The following is a 21,677-nucleotide window of genomic DNA, read 5'->3' as shown; positions in this document are numbered from 1 at the left end:
CGCATGAAACTAAGTTCTAGGACTGTGTGTCTCATCCACACTTAAGAAAACTTCTCACATACTCTGCCACAACAAACCAAACTATGTCTCTACATCTCCTCTTCTTCACATTTCCATTTCATGTACTCTGATTACCTCTCACTCCCCAATTCTGTCCTTTGGCCCTGTGTCACTGTATCATTGCTTTCCACTTGCTCACGACTTGTGTGTTCTACCTACATGCCCTGTCTCACTCTACTATCTCTCTGCTAGCCCCCCCCCTCCGATTTGTGTGTTCCACCCACACCTAACTCCTTCATACACTATGCCTAGCTCTCACTCCACTATCCTGTCCTCACACCCCTGTTCCTCTACATCATTGCTATCCAGTAGCGCTCCCACTCCAGATATACCCACGTCTTTCCCCACTTACTTGCACTCTTTAATCACATTCCCTTCACAATATCCTGCCACTTATACTATGTCATTTGAACCTCAAGGGTATACGCTGGCATTTACCACCATCTCTCTCCTTCTCTCTCTCTCTCTCTCTCTCATATATTGGATCATTAGTAATATATTTAACAGAAAAGGTGTTTATCTATATGTCCTGTTATGCATGCTCAGTGATATACATTAACTGATTATAGCATTTTCCAGACCAGAGTACATGTTTATGCACATGCTTGAAGACAAAAGTTTCTGTCAATGATATTTAAAATTTTTACTTTGCCTATCAATCCTATGATCTATTCATACACTTTGATTTGCTTTTGTGATATAAGACATCTAAAAATATTTATTGCATAGTGTTTTACAGTCCATTTCTTTAATACTAATAATATTTTGCTTTTATCGTTTCTCCATTTTAACTACTAGGAGTGAGATTTTTCGTGCTATCCGCATTTTAAAAAATATATCTTAGCTGAAATTAAGACACATCCATCTAATATTGATGTAATTTTTTGAGACTAATACAGAATTGCACCTCTCCTTGAAAAATGCATTTTTTTGAAAAAAATTTTTCTGGATTCCTATGTTTTAGATGTCAGAGACTATGAATATGCAGAAAAAAAAACACCTTTTCAAATAAAGTTTAATAAGGGGTGCAACATTCACCCCTCCCCATTTTGAAATTTTGAAATTTTTCATCCGTTTATTTATTTGTCTATCTCGTTATCCCTACCTATTTATTCATCTCTCTCTCTCTCTCTCTCTCTCTCTCTATATATATATATATATATATATATATATATATATATATATATATATATATATATATGTACATACATACATACATACAGCGATTTATACACATATCTATATGCTTATTGAATTTAAAATTCGATCAGCAAAAGCATAGGAATCTACTGAAAAAAATCGGAAAGGCCTGTTTTTTGGGGGGAGGGGCAGTTACTGTGCACCAGGTCCACTGGAGAGGCAGGTTGAAATTTGAGAAATTTAATATTTGGGGGAAGGAGAGGTTGAGGTGGGGAGTTTAAATTTGGGAATGGTGGTTTTAAAAACAAAAATTTCGAAAAAAGTTCAAAATTTAAAATTAGGGCAGAGTGGGGCAGAGTGGGGCAGCAGGGGTGAAATATGAAAACATGTTTTCTTCTTGAATATTCGTAATCTCTGACATCTAAAATGTAAGAATCCCTAAAAAATCTTTTTTAAAAAATGCATTTTTCCAGGAGAGGTGCAATTCTGCATTAGCCCCATTTTTTTTGATATATGGTTTTTTTGAATGTTGAAGTTGATCTGATATGTAGTTCATCCATGAAACCTTGGGTTGCTATTTTTCACAAGGGTTTTTGTGGTTTGTATATATTACATGTATGGATATATGTATATATAGCAATTGCAACTTCGAAGATATTTGTTAGCCATTCAAGGAAAACAAAAAAAAACCTTTAGATTCACTTCAACATTTAATTTTCAACAACAATTGCAGTGTGGAAGATGTTTGTAAGCCATTTGGTTGATTGGCACTCAGTCGCTTATGACGTCGAGGGTTCCAGTTGATCCAATCAATGGAACAGCCTGATTGTGAAATTAACGTGCAAGTGGCTGAGCACTCCACAGACACGTGTACCCTTGACGTAGTTCTCGGGGTAGATTCAGCTTGACACAGAGTGTGACAAGGCAAGCCCTTTGAAATACAGGTACAACAGAAACAAGAAGATAGAGTAAGAGAAAGTTGTGGCAAAAGAGTACAGCTGGGTTCGCCACCACCCCCTGCCGGAGCCTCGTAGAGCTTTAGGTGTTTTCGCTCAATAAACACTCACAACACCTGGTCTGGGAATCAAAACCGCGATCCTATGACTGCAAGTCCGCTGCCCTAACCACTGGACCATTGTGCCTCCACTGTAAGCCATTTAAGAACACACAAAAGACTGTTAGATTCACTTCAACATTTAAATTTGATTTGTGTCTAAATATTTTTGCTGCTCTGAAACCGCAACCTGACAAAATTTTGTACTGCATCTGCAGATGCTACATGGTTCATGTGGAAGAGATAAACTCAAAGCAACATGTATGGTTGATGGAAAATGTAAAAAAACATTTCTCTAAAGACTTTCAGGAAAATACATTCACAGTTATAATGGCTATTCACTTTACCAACGTCGAAATAATGGTTTCATATTTACAAAGTCCAATGTTGAATTAGATAATCATTCAGTAGTACCATATTCCCCCTTCTTTTTAGTCAAATAAGGAGGTCATTGTAATGTAGAGATATGTGCATCTGTAAAATCAGTTAAATATGTTAGCAAATAAATTCATAAAGGTCATGAGCGGGTGACAGTCAATATTAGTGGACAACCCAATGCATGACAAACACACAATGAAACTGAGTTTAGCACATGATGACCGTGAATACTATCGGACTATGGAGTTTGCAAATATTTCTTCTACTCCATATCAGATACAAAGACCTTTCTGCTCCATTCTTAATTACTGTATTCTATATGTATACTTATTCATATATATTACACAAATATATAATACAATGTAAAACACACGATCTTAAAGACATGTTTGCACTAGTATATATATATAACTTTACGATGAAAGTAAACAAACAAAGTTTGTTTTTAGAAGCGTTAAGATGTATTGTAAGATACAGGAATAAATTTATTTCTCAAATGCGTGATAATGTTATAAATAGCGTGATCAGGATAAATTATCCATACATTGCAGAAAAATACGTTACCGGACAGCCATGAGACAATATATGGATAATTTATCCTGATCACGCTCAGGTACACGACACTGCTTTTCCCCTTCCCAGGCTACAGGCCCACACCCCCAACACCCATACTGTTAGGATTGGCACTCTCAACGTCGGTACGCTGAAAGGTAGATCTGGTGAAATTGTTGAGATGCTTGAACGGAGATGCGTAGATATGTGCTGCATCCAGGAAGTAAGATGGAGAGGAGGTTCTGCAAGGTTCCTCACAGGCAAAGAACACAGGTACAAGATTTTCTGGGCAGGGAACACTGACGGGGTCGGGGGCGTAGGAATACTTCTAGCGGAGAAATGGGTGGATAAGGTAATCGAGGTCGTTAGAGTAAGTGACAGAGTACTTAAGATCAGACTAGTGCTTCATCATAGATTAGCTACTGTCATCTCAGCCTATGCACCTCAACCTGGGCTACCAGATGGTCTGAAAGACCAATTCTATGACACCCTCTTGCAAACTACCTCGTCGACGAGTGACAGGGACCTTCTCTTTGTGGCTGGAGACTTCAACGGTCATGTCGGACGTCGTGCTGGGGGCTTCCATGGCATACATGGAGGCTATGGCTTCGGTTCCCGCAACGAGGAGGGAACCAGACTGCTGGAGTTCTGTGATGCAACCAATCTTATGGTCTGCAATACCAACTTCAGGAAACCTGCCAGTCACCTAGTCACCTACCGCTCCGGCAGACACTTTAGCCAAATCGACTACATCCTCGCCAGAAATAGGGAAAGAGGGCGGCTTATAAATGCCAAAACCTACCCTGGCGAAGAATGTACCCCACAACATAGATTAGTAGTTAGCGACTTTGGGATTAAGGCAAAATGGGTGCCCAGAATTAGACAGGCTTGGAGAAGAAGGGTGTGGAAGCTTAAAGACCCTGCAAACGGACAGAGACTTAGAGACAAGTTACTTGAAGCATTTAACGAAATAGAAGGGGATATAGCATCATACAACGTGGAAGACAATTGGAGATTTCTGCGGGACAACCTGTTGAAAGCCACCGACCAGATTTGTGGGTGGTGTAAGGTCCCCTCCCAACCCAGAGTAACGTGGTGGTGGAACAAGGAGGTAGACAGGGCTATTAGACAAAAGAAACAAGCTTGGAAGGACTGGAAGAACGGTGGTAGCAGGGAATTGTACCAATGTGCCAGAAGGGAGGCTAGGCGACAGGTTTATTTAGCCAGAGGGGAAGCAGATAAGGAAAGATTTGCCAATGTTCTGCGCCGTGAGGACCAAAGACTCGAGGTATTTCGTGTTGCAAGACAGTGTAGGAGAGAGAATAGTGATGTTGTAGGAGAGAAATGTGTTCGCATGGATGATGGTACGCTTGCATTAAATGAGGATGCAAAGAAAGAGGTCTGGAGATGCCACTACGATAGATTGCTTAATAAAGAGAATGAATGGGAGAAAGAGAGCCTGCCTTATGTCGACCCAATAGAGGGACCAGCTATCCGAGTTGATAGTACCAGGGTAGATAAAGCAATTAAGAGTATGAAGACTGGGAAAGCCCCCGGCCCATCAGGAATCACTGCAGAGATGCTCAAAATATCTGGCAGTGTTGGCTATAGCCTAGTCACCCGTATTACGAACCAGGTGATACACGAAGGAGTCATACCCTATGACTGGTGTAGCAGCATCATAGTCAACTGCTACAAAGGTAAAGGGGACGCTTTAGATACAAATAATTACAGAGGCATCAAGCTGTTAGATCAGGTTATGAAAGTTACAGAGAGGGTCATAGCCCAACTAATTAGGGAGCGAATCAATTTAGATGAGATGCAGTTTGGGTTCGTGCCAGGTAAAAGCACTACTGATGCCTTATTTCTAGTGAGACAGTTGCAAGAGAAATACCTAGCTAAGGATAAACCTCTGTACCTGGCTTTCGTTGACATGGAGAAAGCCTTTGACAGGGTCCCCCGATCCCTTATCTGGTGGTCAATGAGGAAACTTGGGATAGAAGAATGGTTAGTGAGAGCTGTGCGAGCCATGTACAGAGATGCTGCCAGTAAGGTGAGGGTTGGAAATGAGTACAGCAATGAATTCCGGGTAGAGGTAGGGGTCCACCAAGGTTCCGTCCTCAGCCCCCTATTATTTACCATAGTCCTCCAGGCAATCACAGAGGAGTTCAAGACAGGTTGCCCCTGGGAGCTCCTCTATGCTGATGACCTTGCCCTAATTGCGGAGTCACTATCAGAACTAGAGGAGAAGTTTCAGGTGTGGAAGCAAGGTCTAGAATTGAAGGGCCTTAGAGTCAACCTAGCTAAAACCAAAATCCTAATAAGTAGGAAGGTAGATAAAACACAAACCCCTTCAGGTAGATGGCCCTGCTCAGTATGTAGAAAAGGAGTAGGTAGTAACTCTATAAGATGTACCCGGTGCAAGCTATGGACACATAAGAGGTGCAGCAACATCAAAGGCAGGTTAACTAGCAAGTTAGTTTTTGTTTGTGGCAGATGTTCAGGTGCAATAAAGACTGCAAACAAACAGGAAACAACTTCTATCTCATTCCAGGGTGAAAAACTAGAGGTAGTCGATAGCTTCCGCTATCTGGGCGACCAAGTTAGTAGTGGGGGTGGGTGCGCTGAAAGTGTAGCTGCTAGAATAAGAATAGCCTGGGCAAAGTTTAGAGAGCTCTTACCCCTGCTGGCGACAAAGGGACTCTCACTCAGAGTAAAAGGCAGACTGTATGACGCATGCGTACGAACAACCATGCTACATGGCAGTGAAACATGGGCTGTAACTGCTGAGGACATACGTAAGCTCGCAAGGAATGAAGCCAGTATGCTCCGTTGGATGTGTAATGTCAATGTGAATACCCGTCAGAGTGTAAGTATCTTGAGAGAAAAGCTGAACATTAGAAGCATCAGTTGTGGCGTGCAAGAGAGACGATTGCGCTGGTATGGACATGTGGTGAGAATGGAGGAGGATAGCTGCGTGAAAAAGTGCCACACCCTAACAGTTGAGGGAACCCGTGGAAGAGGTAGGCCCAGGAAGACCTGGGCTGAGGTGGTGAGGCAAGACCTTCGTACATTGGGCCTCACCGAGGCGATGACTACGGACCGAGACCTTTGGAAATGGGCTGTGCGTGAGAAGACCCGGCAAGCCAAGTAAGATCGTTGCCAGTGCCCCTGGACTGGTTCTTGTGCGGATGGCACATGAGATGCACCATTTTGAGCGTGGCCGTTGCCAGTACCGCCTGACTGGCTCCTGTAGGATTTTCGAGCGAGATCGTTGCCAGTGCCCCTGGACTGGCTTGTGCGGGTGGCACATAAAAGACACCATTTCGAGCGTGGCCGTTTTCGTGCGGGTGACACGTAAAAGCACCCACTACACTCTCTGAGTGGTTGGCGTTAGGAAGGGCATCCAGCTGTAGAAACTCTGCCAAATCAGACTGGAGCCTGGTGTTGCCATCCGGTTTCACCAGTCCTCAGTCAAATCGTCCAACCCATGCTAGCATGGAAAGCGGACGTTAAACGATGATGATGATGATGATGATGATGATCATGCGTTTGAGAAATAAATTTATTTCTGTATCTTATATATATATATATATATATATATATATATATATACTAACGCTAACACCCTATCTTTAAGATAGCGTATATATATATATATATATATATATATACTTACAGAGAAAGAGAACATTGTCAATTAAAAACCTACTAACTGAACACAAATCAAAGTATTTTCATAAACATCTGTAGTCAATTTTTATAATGAATTTTCCTGTTGTTTGATTAACTGAACTACCTACTCTCATGATTTGGAAGGGAATTTCATAACCACTTGGTTATACCTTTTTCCATATACATACCACAAACATGCATGCACACATACATGCATGCACACATACATGCATGCACACACATGCATGCACACACAGGCATGCACACACACAGACACGCAAATACACACACACATGTACACAAACATATACACATTGACTTTATTTTGATACTATAATCCTCATGATGAAATTTTATAAAAGATGCTATAAATTTCTCATTTTTTTGTCATTGTTTCATATCTTGGAAATGTAGCTGACAGTTACGAAATAGTTAATTTCTTTATTCTATTTTCTCCCCTCAAACTTTAACTTTTAGACACATTATGAATTCCATATATGATGTACAGGATGTTAGTAAATGTAGATTATTCGAAAGCCCTTCCTTTATTTTAAGTCATTATGGCAACTATTACTAGAATTCTATTTTCTAAACTGTTTAAATAAACATGAAATAATAGAAAATTGTTTGAGGTTATAAGTAGAGTGATGTATGTTGTTGGAATTTCCACAGTAACTTTGACTTTAGTAGATAAATTGAAACCACGATAAATTATTTGGTTATGTGTTTTTATAAGCTTCAACAACAATGAATTTGAAATTATATACGAGGTCTGATCAATAAGTATCCGGACTGTTGTCATAATAACGAAACCAAAGTATGCTTGGCAAAAAGCTGCTTGGCAAAAATTGACCTTGTGCTCTGCTGTGAATGCACACCAAGTTTTAACGCTCAAGCTCACATCTACTGTTTACAGCAGTGTTTTTAAGGAAGGTGTGTAACGTGATCATTGCATTAACCATGACAGAGAAAGCTGTCATGACTATACCTGCTCAGAGGCCAATGCAAAGTTGCAGAAAGTGTATGGAGAGGAGTGTATAAGCCGCACACAAGTGTACAAGTGGTTCAGACGTTTCCAAGGTGGCCAAAAAGGTGTCAATATTGACGAACATTCTGGGAGACCCGCAACCAATAGAACTGAAAAAAAGATTGCAGATGTGCTTACAGTAGTGAGGGGAAATCATCAAATCACTATCTGAGAGTTATCAGAGGATGCACAGATTAGTTACTGTTCAGTTCCATCCATTATCACTGAAGATTTGGAGTAAGACACGTGTTTGCCAAGTTTGTATCAAAACTGCTTTCAGCTAACCATAATGAGACTCAGGTTTCAGTTGCACAAGATCTCCTTGATTGTGTCAAGAATTATGAAAATTTTTTGAAAACTTTGCATAGGCCTCTGAGCAGGTATCGCCAAGCTTTTGGCCAAATTTAATGCAGATTCACTGCTCAACTTTCTGTCATGTTCAGTGTGATGATCACAAGCTACACACATTCCTCCCAAGCACTGCTATAAACAACAGAAGTGAGCTAGACTGTTAAAAGTTAGTGTACTTGCACATCAGAATTCAAGGTCAATCTGTTCCAAGTGGCTTCACTCTGTGTGCTTTAGCTTCATTACCATGGCAACAGTCTAGATACTTATTGATCAGACCATGTACAAAAGATAATTTGCTAGTTGCTGGAATAACCTCAAGTTTCACTACTAAGAATTTCCTCAACATCCTAAATCAGGCATATAGGTGAGCTATTTAAGTTATTTATTTATATTCATTTATCTATGGACAAATCAATTTACTTTCACAATTACTAAGCATTCAGTGTTGGAGTGATTGATATATTTGTTTGTTGCCTTGGTTTGGTAACCCTATTCAACCCTAACCCCCTATAACATGCTGTCATTAATTGAAGCATTAGCATTAGTAAGGGTATCTAACTTTGAAAACAATTGCTCTAACAATTCTTCCAGATTGGTCCATCTAAAACCAAATAAACTAAATTTGAAGACACATTAGATAAGATATTTAAGGAAAAAACAAAACAAAAATTTTAAAAAATCAATTCTTAAGTATTGGGTCATCCCATAAATAATGCAGTTTTTTCAGTTGCATCAACTAAAAGTCAGAGAGGTACAGGATAAACAGCCTGCATCAACTTACAAGTAGTAATTTTGCCTTGTGCTTATTCTTGGTGCAAGTTTTGAAGAGTGCAGTTTGATTTTAACAGTTATTTCTTCAAAGCTATAAATGGAAGTGATGAAGGAGCATATTTGGCATATTTTGCTTTATAAATTCAATAAAGGCAACAACGCAATGGAAAGTGTGAGGAATGCAGTTTATGGGATCAGACAATTAGCGTAAACCAGTGTCAACAGTGGTTCCAGAAAACTGGGGATGAAAACTAAAGGCTAGAAGATGCGCCTCATCCTGGAAGATCTGTAGAGCGCAACGAGGATGTCCAACAAACTCTGGTGGAACAAAATCTCATTGTAACTGTTGAGGAACTAGCAGAGAAGCTTGGATTTAGTCATTCAACCATTCATTGACATCTGTGTGCCATCAGAAAAGTTAGCAAATTGGGTCGATGGGTTCCTCACAAACTTTCCGAGTCTAATCGCATGCAGAGAGTGAATGTTTGCTCTTCTTTGCTGTCATTTTTGGGACCAAATAGTGACTGGTGACAAGAAATGGGTTCCCTGTAAAAATGTCAAGCGCTGAAGACAGTAAGTAGGGAAAGGAGAAACAGTGGCACCCCAGGCTAAAGAAGGTCTTCACCCGTGTAATTTGTTGTTATCTGTTTGGTGGGTTTAGCCCACTTTGAGCTTTTAAACCCAAACCAAACGATAACAAAAGAGATCTACTGCAAGCAGCCTGAGTGGCTTAAGTCAGTGCTAGAAGAAAAATGGCCATCTCTAGTTTCAAGATGAAAGGTGTTCTTCCATCAGGATAATGCTCAGCTACATACAGTGAGGATGACATTCCAAAAGCTGGAGAAGTTTGAATGGGAAACGATGCCCTACCCACCATATTTTCCAGACATTGCCTCATCTGGTTATTATTTATTCCGCAATCTTCAAAATCATTTGGATGGAAAAAATATGAACACTGTAGACGAGGTCAGAACTGTATTGGAGGAGTATTTTTCATCACAGACAAGTGAATTTTGGAAGAGGGGCCTTGCAAGTCTGCTAGATAGATGGAAGAGCATTTTAGAAAATGAAGGAGAGTATGTTTTAGATTAAAAAGGGACTTTGTTTATCTAAATTTTGAAAAATAAAAGTATAAAAAAAGGACACATTATTTATGGGATGATCTAATATATATCTCCATTCATTAAGCTTTGTTTATAATATAAACAGTCAGTACATTTGGATCTGAATGTGTATGATGCCTTGTAATATCAGAATGTTTCAATATAAGCATGTGAAGTAAGATAAGCAAACTGAAGGACAATCTTACATATTGCATTCTCCCTGCCAGCTGCTTTCCAAAGCACAAAACCCAGTACATATCTTGAAGGAAAGCACTGTTTTACAAAAGAAATGATATTTTAATTTCCAATGGAAAGAAGTATTTAAACAAAACTATAATTTACACCTCATACATATGCACACTTTTAAATTTTGTGCTTGTTATTTGTTATATAAGCACAGATGTACCAAAAGAAAAATACTTCAAAAATAAGAATGGTAAATTAGATACAATCAAATCTGTGTAGTAAGAAGCTTGCTTCCCAGCCATATGGTTCTCAGTTCAGTCCCACTTTGTGGCATTGGGCAGATGTCATCTACTATAGCCTTGAGCTGACCAAAGCCTTGTAAGTAGATTTCATAGATGGAAACTGAAAGAAGCCTATTGTGGATAACATCAGGATGCATACAAGACAGAGTATAAGTGATCTGGGAAAAAAATTGGGTACATGAGGCATGAGATGTAGTGTTCAATAGAGAAGATTGCACTGGTACAGTCATGCAAAGCATATGGATGAGGACAACTGCATCAAAAAGTTCCAATCACTAATTGTGGAGTGAATGTATGGAAGATGTGGGATGAAGTGGAGAGAAAGGATCTTCAGATGTTGGGCCTCACAGAGGAGATGACAAGGGACTGAGACCTCTGGTGGTTAGCTGTGCTTGAGAAAATATGTCAAGCTAAGTGAAATTGTGGCCGTCCTTGCCTACAGGCATGCTCCCTTTATCCCTCTTCAGCTGGGTAATTCTAATCTTGTGGTCTCATGGGTGTTGGTGCCATGTAAAAAGCACCCGTACTGGTACCACATAAAAACACCCATGCCAGTGCTGTGTAAAAGCACCCAATACACTCTGTAATGTGGATGGCATTAGGAATGGCACTCAGCTGTAAAAATCATGCTAAAACTGACATGGAGCCTAGGTAGCTCTTCAGCTGACCAGCTCCCACTAAACTATCCAGCCCAAAACAGCATGGAAAACGAACATATTATGATGATGACGTTGATTGAAACAAGCAAAAGATAAAACAGGAGATACTTACATAACACTAATGATGATTGCTAACAGAGGTACAATGTCGATTTAATTAGCATACCTAGTTATAGAAGGAAAAGTATAGAGGAGATAAAAATCAGGCCAGTTATGAAAAATAGGTTAGAATATAAAATGTTCAACCAGAAAATAATCTGCCTTCTGGTTATAACATGGCAAGCATAAGTTTTAAGCTATCTATGTAGGTATTGTATGCATGCATGTATGTATGCACACATGCATGTTCACATATATACATGATAAGCATGCAGATATATATATATGCACTTGTTGCCTGCTAAGTAAATTGTTACAAAGAAGTAAATTGTAAGACTGGTGTTTCTATTTTCCTGTGAGCATAACCATCAAATTTCTTTAAGAAAAATGACAAGGTGGTTATTGAGAACATAAACAGTATCATAGAGAGAATGTAATCTTGTAATATATATCAGTGACAAGAGGGCCACTTCCTGTATTTAATTTCGGAATTGTGACCCACAAGTTGAAGGGATTAGCAAGTTGGAGAGATTCTAGCATCTATTAGTTGAGAACAGAATTGACTATGACCAAGTTCCTCCTATGCTACCACACATTTGACATCATAAATTTGTTAATCAAGAGCTGTTCAACACATCCCCAAACTTATTTTTCTCAGCTGCTTGTTCAGCTGTGATGGTATTATAACTACCAGAATGTCTTTACAGAATAAGCTCAAACAGGCTGCATAGATTTTATACATGAAATTCTGGCATGTAACTGGCTGATAGTTTCACTATGCGAGTGTCATCATTATGAGACATCAGTTTTGTTTTTGTCAGCATCAACCAGGTTAGTTTGCTTATATCTCCTCTAAGAGCTTAGAAATAAATGTTATTTTGAGCTAGTCTCTGACGCTTTCCTACCCTGAAGTTTTTGAATAGCAATCTCTCTAGTCTCATTTCTTATGCTGTATACCTTTGGTTTCAGGTTTCTTCTAATCACTCTATGGTTTGATTAGACTCCTTTACCTGACTAAAATTTTTTTCCAGAATGACTCAGTTTTGTCACAAAAAGGAAACTCAGTGACATTTATTCATTGTACCCTGATATCTTTGTAAACTGCTGATTGGTTTTGATTAAATTCTTCTTCTTCTTCTTCTTCTTCTTCTTCTTCTTCTTCTTCTTCTTCTTCTTCTTCACCACCATCATCATCATCAGTGTCATCATCGTCATCATCATCCTTTAATGTCTCTTCTCCATGCTGGCATGGGTTGGGCAGTTTGACCAGAGACAGCAAGCAGGAGAGTTGCACCAGATTTCAGTCTGATTTGGCTAGTTTCTATGGTTGGATGCTCTTCCTCACACCAACCCTTTTACATGGTATACTAGGTGCTTTTAATGTGACACCAGCATGTGTGCTGTTTATGTGGCACCAGCACAGGACTCTTGCAGTCCAATCCTCTTCTTCGGTGAGAGTGACATTAAGACTTCTGTTATGGAGGATGGATCTTCTTGAATACAGTAAAGTGCCAGATATTTCATTCCTTTGTCATCTCCTCCACAAGGGTCACTGTTCTGAATACTTCATGCTATGTCTTCCATGAGTTTCAACCATTTTAAGTGATTAGGGCTTCTTTATGATTGTTAATTATCTTTTTTCTTCTGACGTCAGAGTTTTTCACTGACAGATTTTAGTTCCAATTTACATGTTTTCTCTTTTAATCATCTCCAAGAATTGTTTCTATTTTATTTTTCCTTCCATGTTTGATTTAAGTGTGGTTATTTGTTTGCGTATGATACACAATGCCCCATAACTTATATTCTCCACAAACCCTTTTCCTCTCTTCCTAATCCTCAATGGTATTTTTCTATTGTCTTTTTTTTTTCTTTAATTTTCAGTATATATAAGATGCTTCATTGCAGTTGTTGAGTTTACAGATATTCTCCCTTGATTTCTTTAAGCACCATTAGAACTAGTTCTTTTTTTTTTTTTTTCATGTTAGGTAGATGCGATCTTTTCTGCAGTTGGTGTTTTAAAAATGAAGTAATCTTCTCTTGAAAGATTTCACAGAGACAACAATTCAAGAGTTTATACTCCTCACTCTTCTAGTTCAGTATGTTTTTTATCATTACTATTATTAGGTTTTCTGACAGCATATTTAGGACAGCCAGTTTGGGTAAATGATAGTATATTGATAGTAGAGTGGTCAGCCTGATTGTTAGGGAGCATAGTAGTAGTACAGGCTTGGTTTGTTTATGAATGCATGCCTGATAAAGGAGATAATCTACTTAGTGTTTTTGTACAATATTTACATTTTGAGGAAAAAGATAATACTAATGTTAATTCTAATACTAATGATTTTTCAGTAAAAAATTATTGTAATCAAATGCTTGTTTGCACTCAACATATGTTCCTTGTTTGCATAATTATTCTATTTAAAATAATTTAGTTCTAAATGAAGTTCATTGCAGTATTATTTTGTTGTCAAAGAGGATCTTCTTTTGTCATTTTAAGCAGGTCATTATTAAGTTTATAACTCCCAGGAAAATGCAATTTATAGTTGATTCTTTCTGTAACTACAACTAAAAAGGTTTTGCTTACATCTCTCAATATTTTGCTTCAACTCTTCTCTGGTTAGTTTAATTTTGTCATTTCTATCCATATTATTTGTAATAGATTTCTCTATAGTAAATTAATCTCACTATGATTTTGAATTAGATATTTTGTCATTGTCTATAATCAGGATAATAATGAGTCATTTAACAAGGCTGGTAATTGTGGCATTAATGCTGGAGAGGGTATTCATTATACATTCAGTGAGTACTCTCCCAAACCAAATATGACAGCTCTCATCAAGGATCTTTTGTGTGTGTGTGTGTGTGTGTGCGTGCGCGCGCGCGCGGGTGTGTGAGCGCATGCGTGCATGCATGTATTTATGTGTGGGTGTGCATGCACATGTATTTATATTTATGTAGATATGTATGCATTTATATATGTATCAACATCTAAATTTGGTTAAATAGCACTTTTCATTTTAACAGTGGCAGTGAGTTGAACACTTACCAAAACATCTAGATGTGTCACAAGGTAAAACATGGTCAATATTTCTTATTTTCTTTATATGATTTTTTTTTTTTTTCATATATACACACAATATACATAATAGCTATCTATCAATCTCTATCTATCTATCTGTCTGTCTGTCTGTCTATGTACATACGTACATATGTATGTATGTATGCATGTATGTACATGTGCATACATATATATTCATATAGCACACACAAATATATGCTAGTGTGAAAATGCTATCTTTAAGATAACATTTTACATTGATTTTATAACAATTGTATCATATATTCCTATATTGCATATGCATGAATATAAATATGGCATGCTGGTGGAAACAGTATTAAAATAAGGGTGGTGTGTATAGAGTATCTGAAGAATGGCTGTTTCACCTCTTTAGGTATGGTTTAAGGGAGATTTGCTCGCTATTGAAATGAATGCTATGTACATTATTAAAGTATGCTGAATTATTATTGAATATATTTTTGTGTATATTGTTACTGCAACTATTACATGTTATGCATAGGTTTTCTTAGATTATTGTATAATCCTAGGTTATTCCAAACATTTTAGTGAGTCCATCACATACAATTATTTCACTGGAAATGCTCTGAAGGTCTGGTATCTTCATAATGGTTGTGATGGATCTGATTTTTTTGTTCTTTGTGTTACTGGACATATATTTATTTACTATTTGAAAGTATTAACAAACATAGATGCAGTAATACTAATTTTGAAAAAAAATAAAACTATTAAAATTGATATTATAAAAAAGTTAATGAATTTAAAGTAAAAGAAATATATGTAATAGGTTAATGAAAAAGGCTAAAGTGAAAACGAAAAATGTTGAAGCTGAATACCTTATGTTAGTAATTTCATTGATAATGTTAATTTAGGTAATGTAGTTAGAAATAATAAAACAAAAACTTTAAACATATAAATATCAAGATTTGTTATAAGCTTGTAAGAAAATATATAATACCTTATCCTATAAAAACCAGTCATGAAAGTTTGAAAGAAATATACTTAGAAGATTGTAAATGTGATTATTTGGAATTTTGTTATAAAGAAATGGAACGTGTTTATACAGGAAATTTAGATATTATTAAAAATAAGGAACTAAGGGAGATTATGAATAAAGGAACAAAATACAGAGAACAAGGTAAAATTAGTAAATATAATTTAAAGAAAGTTATATTTGAAAGTTATATTTAAAGTCATTTATGAATTCTTAGTGAAATTAAGTCACAAATATAAGGTCAAATTGGAGTAGTTCAATAGCTGCGTTAGCAAATTAACTTATATGGTAGTTAAACATTTAAAGAAATTTGACAAGTAGATAGGAAAAGATTCAGTTTTGAATAAACCACTAGTTAAAGAATACATAAATGAATTACATAAAAAATAAGTAATAGTACCAGTAGATAAAGCAACAGGGAATTTTGTAGTAATTTGTAAAAAATATTAGATGATGGTTGTAGGTAAAGAGTTAGGAGTGGATAAGGAATTTAAGTTTATAGGTAATAACACATTACAAAGTTATACCAGAAAAAGTTAAGGAGTTAGTTAACAGACTTATACCCACAGTAGAAAGACTGAGTGGTTTAGAAATGGAAGAAAAGGATAAGATATCACTAAACATTTTGGATTCCTAAACTACATACATAAAGTTCCTTTTAAAAGTAGATTCATAGTAGGAGCTAGTAACTGTACAAATAAACAGCTATCTATATTGGTTAATGATGCTTTAAAAGTTGTTAGAACATATTTAAAAAAATATTCCGATAAAATTTATAACAGTTCAGGGATTAGTTTTGGAATATTAGATCAACCAAGGAATTTCTGGAAAGATTGATCAAATGTAAGAAAGTTAAGAGTATGTGTGTGTATGATTTTTCGACACTGTATACAAACTTAAATCTTAAATGTGCAGAAGATGGTATTTTTTAGAAAATTAAATATTTTTAATAAAGAATATAAATGTATATCTTTAAAGAATGGTAAAGGTGTTTTGTCTAATTGTTGTTATAAGGGATATACTAATATATGTAAAAGAAAGATGTAAAGAAATGATTAGTTTTATTATTAATAATTCATTTGTTATGCTTGCGGGTAAGGTGTTTGAGCAAATTAGGGGAAATCCAGTGGGTGGCCATTGTAACCCTCTGTTGGCAGACCTTTATCTTTCTTCATGTTCCTTTTCCTTAAAGACCTATGTGCAAGGAAAAACATTGGTAATGAAACATCTTAATGGATGCAGCAGATACATAGATGATATATTTATACCTAATAATGGTTTCTTTGAATTTTTACTCAGAAGAATAAACCCTAATGAGCTTATAGCCACCAGAAATGATAACAAAGCAAGGAATATGTTATTCATAGTTAAGATAATCTTTTAAGTTCTAGAAGTGATAAACCATGTAGTTTGAAAAAACATGTAAGTGTTAATACAGTGTAGTTTTATAATATTTTAAACAGTTTTAATTTAGCTTTAATCATAGCAAAGTTTTATAATAATAGTTAATTACAAGTATACTTTTATTAGGGATCTTTTCCCTTTAACCGGCACATTTAAAAAATAATTTTTTGTAACTAACCACTTACGTATACTGGTAGAATGTGTTATTTAAAACATCATTTACTCTTGGCATTTTAAAGAAAATTGTTTATTTTCGAAGTTTTTTCGTGTTAAATTTGTCGTATTTCGGTAATTTCAACCAATCAATGACGTCTTTTGAGGTGAAAACAATTACTGCTGTTGTTGGGATTATTATTTGTATAGACTTAAAGATGAGTATATAATTTAATTATTGTAGGTTTACTATGAATACTGATACAGATGTACATAGATTTATATGTTTCTTGTTGTAGTTTAATTTTAAAGTTAGGGTTTAATCCTGCCTATATTTTATTGAATACTGTTGTACACTGGGTAAATGTGTTTGAAAGTTGTGCATTTTGTTTTTTTGGTATGTTTGTTCCCAAACAGCACTTTTTTTAGTTTTGTTAACACCGCTGGATTGAATGGTACTGCCCAGGTGTCAAAACCATAATGATATCCGTGGGGTAGCTGATGATGGAGGTATGTTGGATTGTTGGTATGGGTGTTTTTGTATATGTGGAATAGCATTATAACACATCCTTTTGATATATATGTGTGTTTGTGCATGTGTGTGTGTATGTGCGTGTGTGTGTGTGTGTGTGTGTGTGTGCGCGCGCCTGTGAGTTCGCGTGTTTGTAAATATGTCTATGTCTATACTGCGTAATTTTGATGCTTTGCATCGAAAAATAAAGTCAGGTTTCTATTAATTTCGTGTTTTTTCATGAACAAACATTAGTGCAATATTTATGAATTAGAAAAGTAAGACCCACTGTTATAGAGATGAGTATCATGTTATAAATATTGGGGCAGAAACAACAGTAATAGTGTATTTTATTTTTTCTCTTTCCTTAAGGTGTCAAAAAGTTTTGAACTGAAAAAATAAAGCCACGTTTCTTTCAATTTCATGTTTTGTATGAACAAACAATATTTTCAAATTAAAAAAAATACGTAAAGTTAGAATATCCCAATGTTATATATATATATATCTGAATATGTATAGGGATGAGTCTCATGTTTCCAATATTGGAGCTACATTTTGAATCAAAAACGCAAATTCGTTGCTTTTCTTTCAAACATTCAATTTTGGAGATCATTTTTTGATTAAGTGTAGCTCCATTGCTTTTTGGGATTGCAGATCATCCCGTGAACATTTATAAAAGGGAAAGATTTTGAATTTTTCATCACTGCATATTTCCAGATGCTTGCTTAATGGAATCTTGCATAATTCCTCTTGTGGGATATGATGCCTGTGGATTCTTGCACGATGGCAGATGGAATTATTTGTTTCACCAAAGTAATTTTCTTTGCAGTTTGGGCAGGTAATGCATTGCATTTACTTTGAACGAGAATCTGCTCTTGAATTTTATGTGGGAGGATAGATCGCTAGCCACTACACATTCTTTTTTTTCTCTCCTTGTTTCATTCTGTGTTCCTTTCTGTGGAAGAGCGTAGGCTCGAAACGTTAAAGACTTCTTCCCTTCCCGAGCGTTATGCTAATACATCTGTTTGTTGTCTACACCACCTGTCTTCGTCTTTTGTTATTTTTTAAAAAAATCTCCACACACACACACACACATATATATATATATATATAATTAAGGGTATCTAAAAGATACCATCATGCTAGAGATAGCAGTCAAAACTTAACTCTAAAAGCACGTAAAATATTCATACAGCACGAGGAGAGAAGACAACGAGACAAAATAAACAAGCAAAAAGATTATTGGATGATTCCAGATCTAGATTTCTAGCTCTGCATAAGAAATGCTTTGCTTCATCAGTGGAATATACACAAGATAGAACATACGAATACTTACATATATATATGTAAGTATTCGCATGTTGCATATATATATATATATATATATATATATATATATATATATATATATATATGTGTGTGTGTGTGTGTGTGTGTGTGTGTGTGTGTGTGTGTGTATTTATGCACTGGTGAAGCAAAGCATTCTAATGCAGAGCTATAAATAATTTTTTTGTCTCTTTGTCTTCTCTACTGGTGCTGTATGAATATTTGATGTAGTTTTAGAGTCAAGTTTTGACTGCTATCTCTAGCATGATGGTATCTTTTAGATACCCTTAATTATAATTTTAACAATAATTATTACCTATGAGATTTTTATTCCCATGCTAGCTACTTGATATGATCGGTGCTGGCCAGATTGGACCAACCTCGAATATAATCAACCGAAATTGCAAAGATAATCTGGAACTCGACTGAGGAAAGAAAACTCCGAATGACCCGTCTCTGTTTTCTTTGTATCGTCTATCTGGATGTTTTGTTGTCCCTTTTTTGTATCACCTAACTGGCTGGATGTTTTGCGTTCTTGTCCCATATTTGTATTTTATACACACACACACACACACACACACGCACACATGTATATATATTTATGTGTGCGTGTGTATGTGTATACACACTTACATACGCATACATATTTATATAAACCTACGCATGTGCATACATATACATATGTGTCTATGCATGTACAGGTGTGTGAATGTGCGTGCATGCCAGGAAATCTGTAAAGTACGTTATTCTTCACTTGGAAAAGGAAATAATACTTTGAAAAGAAAAGTGTTCAATGTTTTATTTCATATGTACATTTTTATGTGTGTGTGTGTGTGTGCGCGCGTGAGCGTGTGCACGCGCATGCACGCGTGTGTGAAACTGACAAACTGAATACAATTTCTTATAAATATTTGCAGTTTTATTTTGATTACAAAAGCAGCAACTAGCAACTTCAGAGGAAAGTCTCTTACTGCAGTTTACCTGCATTTAGAGCCTCTGACTATCACTCACTCCCACACTGTCCGTTGTTTCAGTGTAACTGACAAGACATACATTGCATTTTATTATTTGTAAGATATATGACACATATCTATATATATAAAACACATTTATATATGTATGATATAATATAATATAATATATGTATATATACCGTCTCCGATGAAGGGAGACATTGGATTTTCCCTGAAACAGCTGTAAGACTTTATCCATAAAATATAATTCTAACTTTGCCATTGGTCTCTTTATCCTTTTCTTTCTTTATACATACGCACGCTAATACACGACCTATGTTATATTCCCCACTCATGTTGCTACAACGACAGGGGCAAAACTAGTCGGCATACAGCACTTACTCGGTATTACCTGTATCTTTAGGGTTTGGTTGACTCCAAAACCCTTCATAACCTATATATATATATATATATATATATATATATATATATATATATATATATATATATATATATAAATTAAAAACGTAAAAATAAAAACAGAACACAAAGGATTCCGCGATACACGTGTTTCAAGCTTTATAGTCGTTGCATCATTATATCGGTATATAATTGATAGACAGGATGGTATAAAGCTATCTTCAGACGCAAATATATTCTTTCCCAAATATTATATCACAAAGAAGAAGTCACCAAGAAAAAAGTAAAAGAGAGAGAAACATGAGAGATGAAAAGTGGGAGTCCACTTGGTATTGTCCATTGTAATATCCATTGTAATATCTTTATCCTTTAAGATGATACATTTACATAAAAGTTCATCGGTACTCCGAAATCTGTCCATATTGTGTCACAATTCAGGGTAGAGTGAATGCTAAATAAACAATACTAGCTTATATGAGCTAGAAGGAGGGGGTCCAAAAAGGAAGAAGTTGGAGGTTAAAACAATATAAAATACGAAGAAAACAATATAAAAAAATACACAAATATTAATACAAAAATAATAGAAGTCAAATCGGGGGGCGGGGGTAATATAAGAAACAATAAGAAAAAATCCGGATAATAAAGTAAGATGCATATAAACTATTTAGAAGGGATGGAGAAGGGTGGTAAATATAAAAGTAAAGAAATAAAATAACAGAGTTAAAAAGAAGGGGGATAAGAAGAAACCTAAAAGTAGAAAAAAAGAGAAATAAAGATAGATAAAGAGATAAAGAGATCTAAAAGGGTGAGGTCGTAAATGACAGACATACATGATGCCAAGACTAGTGGTGGGTCATAAATAACGCCAGGCTAAAGAAAACTAAAGAAAACTTGAAATATGATATCCTTGTGGTGAGTGGTCAGTTTAGCCAAAGTACATCACTACAACTTAAGTATACGAACTTATCTATTATATTGGTACATACACTTATCTAAAGGATAAAAGGATGATGGAAGTGGTAAATGGTAATTAGAACATAAAAGCCAAAACAATGAATAATTAGAAAATGTAAACAAGAAAAAAAGTTATAAAATTTATAGAAAATATAAAGGGGAAAACTAGGGTTGGAAGTTAAAATTCAAAATACAGAGTACTGAGAACACTTCAACCGTAGTAATATAATATAATAGTAATATTGTATTACATAATGTAATAGTGATAAGAAATAATAACACCAACAACAATAATGCAAAAAAGATAAAAAAACATAGTGGTTTGAAAAGGTACATTGATTAGAAGAATATTGTGGTTGGGGAAGTTACGGTTTATCCATTAGTGTAAATTATATGGCATAGTGAAACTACTACTATAATCGTGTTTTAATCATTGGGTATTGGTGTATAAATATAAAGAAGTCTGGGTTTGCATCTCCTAATTGATACTAGTATAATATTATTATAAAAACATTCCAGTGATGAGTGT

At 35.8% G+C, this 21,677-nt stretch overlaps 1 protein-coding gene across 26 annotated transcripts in view; it reads left to right on the top strand.

Annotated features, from left to right (window-relative positions):
• The first annotated feature begins 13,850 nt into the window (after positions 1 to 13,850).
• The window catches only part of LOC106879981 (uncharacterized), a 153,277-nt gene continuing 145,450 nt past the window's right edge, over positions 13,851 to 21,677 (top strand). For 10 of the 26 annotated variants that reach the window (XR_016241967.1, XR_016241965.1, XR_016241966.1 and 7 more), the window contains exon 1: positions 14,195 to 14,427. Coding sequence is in view for 23 of the 26 variants with exons in the window: in XM_089352697.1 (XP_089208823.1) it covers positions 14,416 to 14,427 (12 nt within the window). In the remaining 3 variants the exon portion in view is untranslated. Of the gene's footprint in view, positions 13,974 to 14,194; positions 14,428 to 21,677 lie in introns of those variants that run through there. The other 16 variants (XM_089352705.1, XM_089352691.1, XM_089352703.1 and 13 more) reach the window with 4 other exon arrangements.

The sequence above is a fragment of the Octopus bimaculoides genome, chromosome 5, assembly GCF_046866305.1.
Source record: "Octopus bimaculoides isolate indiv1 chromosome 5, ASM4686630v1, whole genome shotgun sequence".
NCBI lineage: Eukaryota > Metazoa > Mollusca > Cephalopoda > Octopoda > Octopodidae > Octopus > Octopus bimaculoides.
This window is presented reverse-complemented; position numbering and strand designations above follow the sequence as displayed.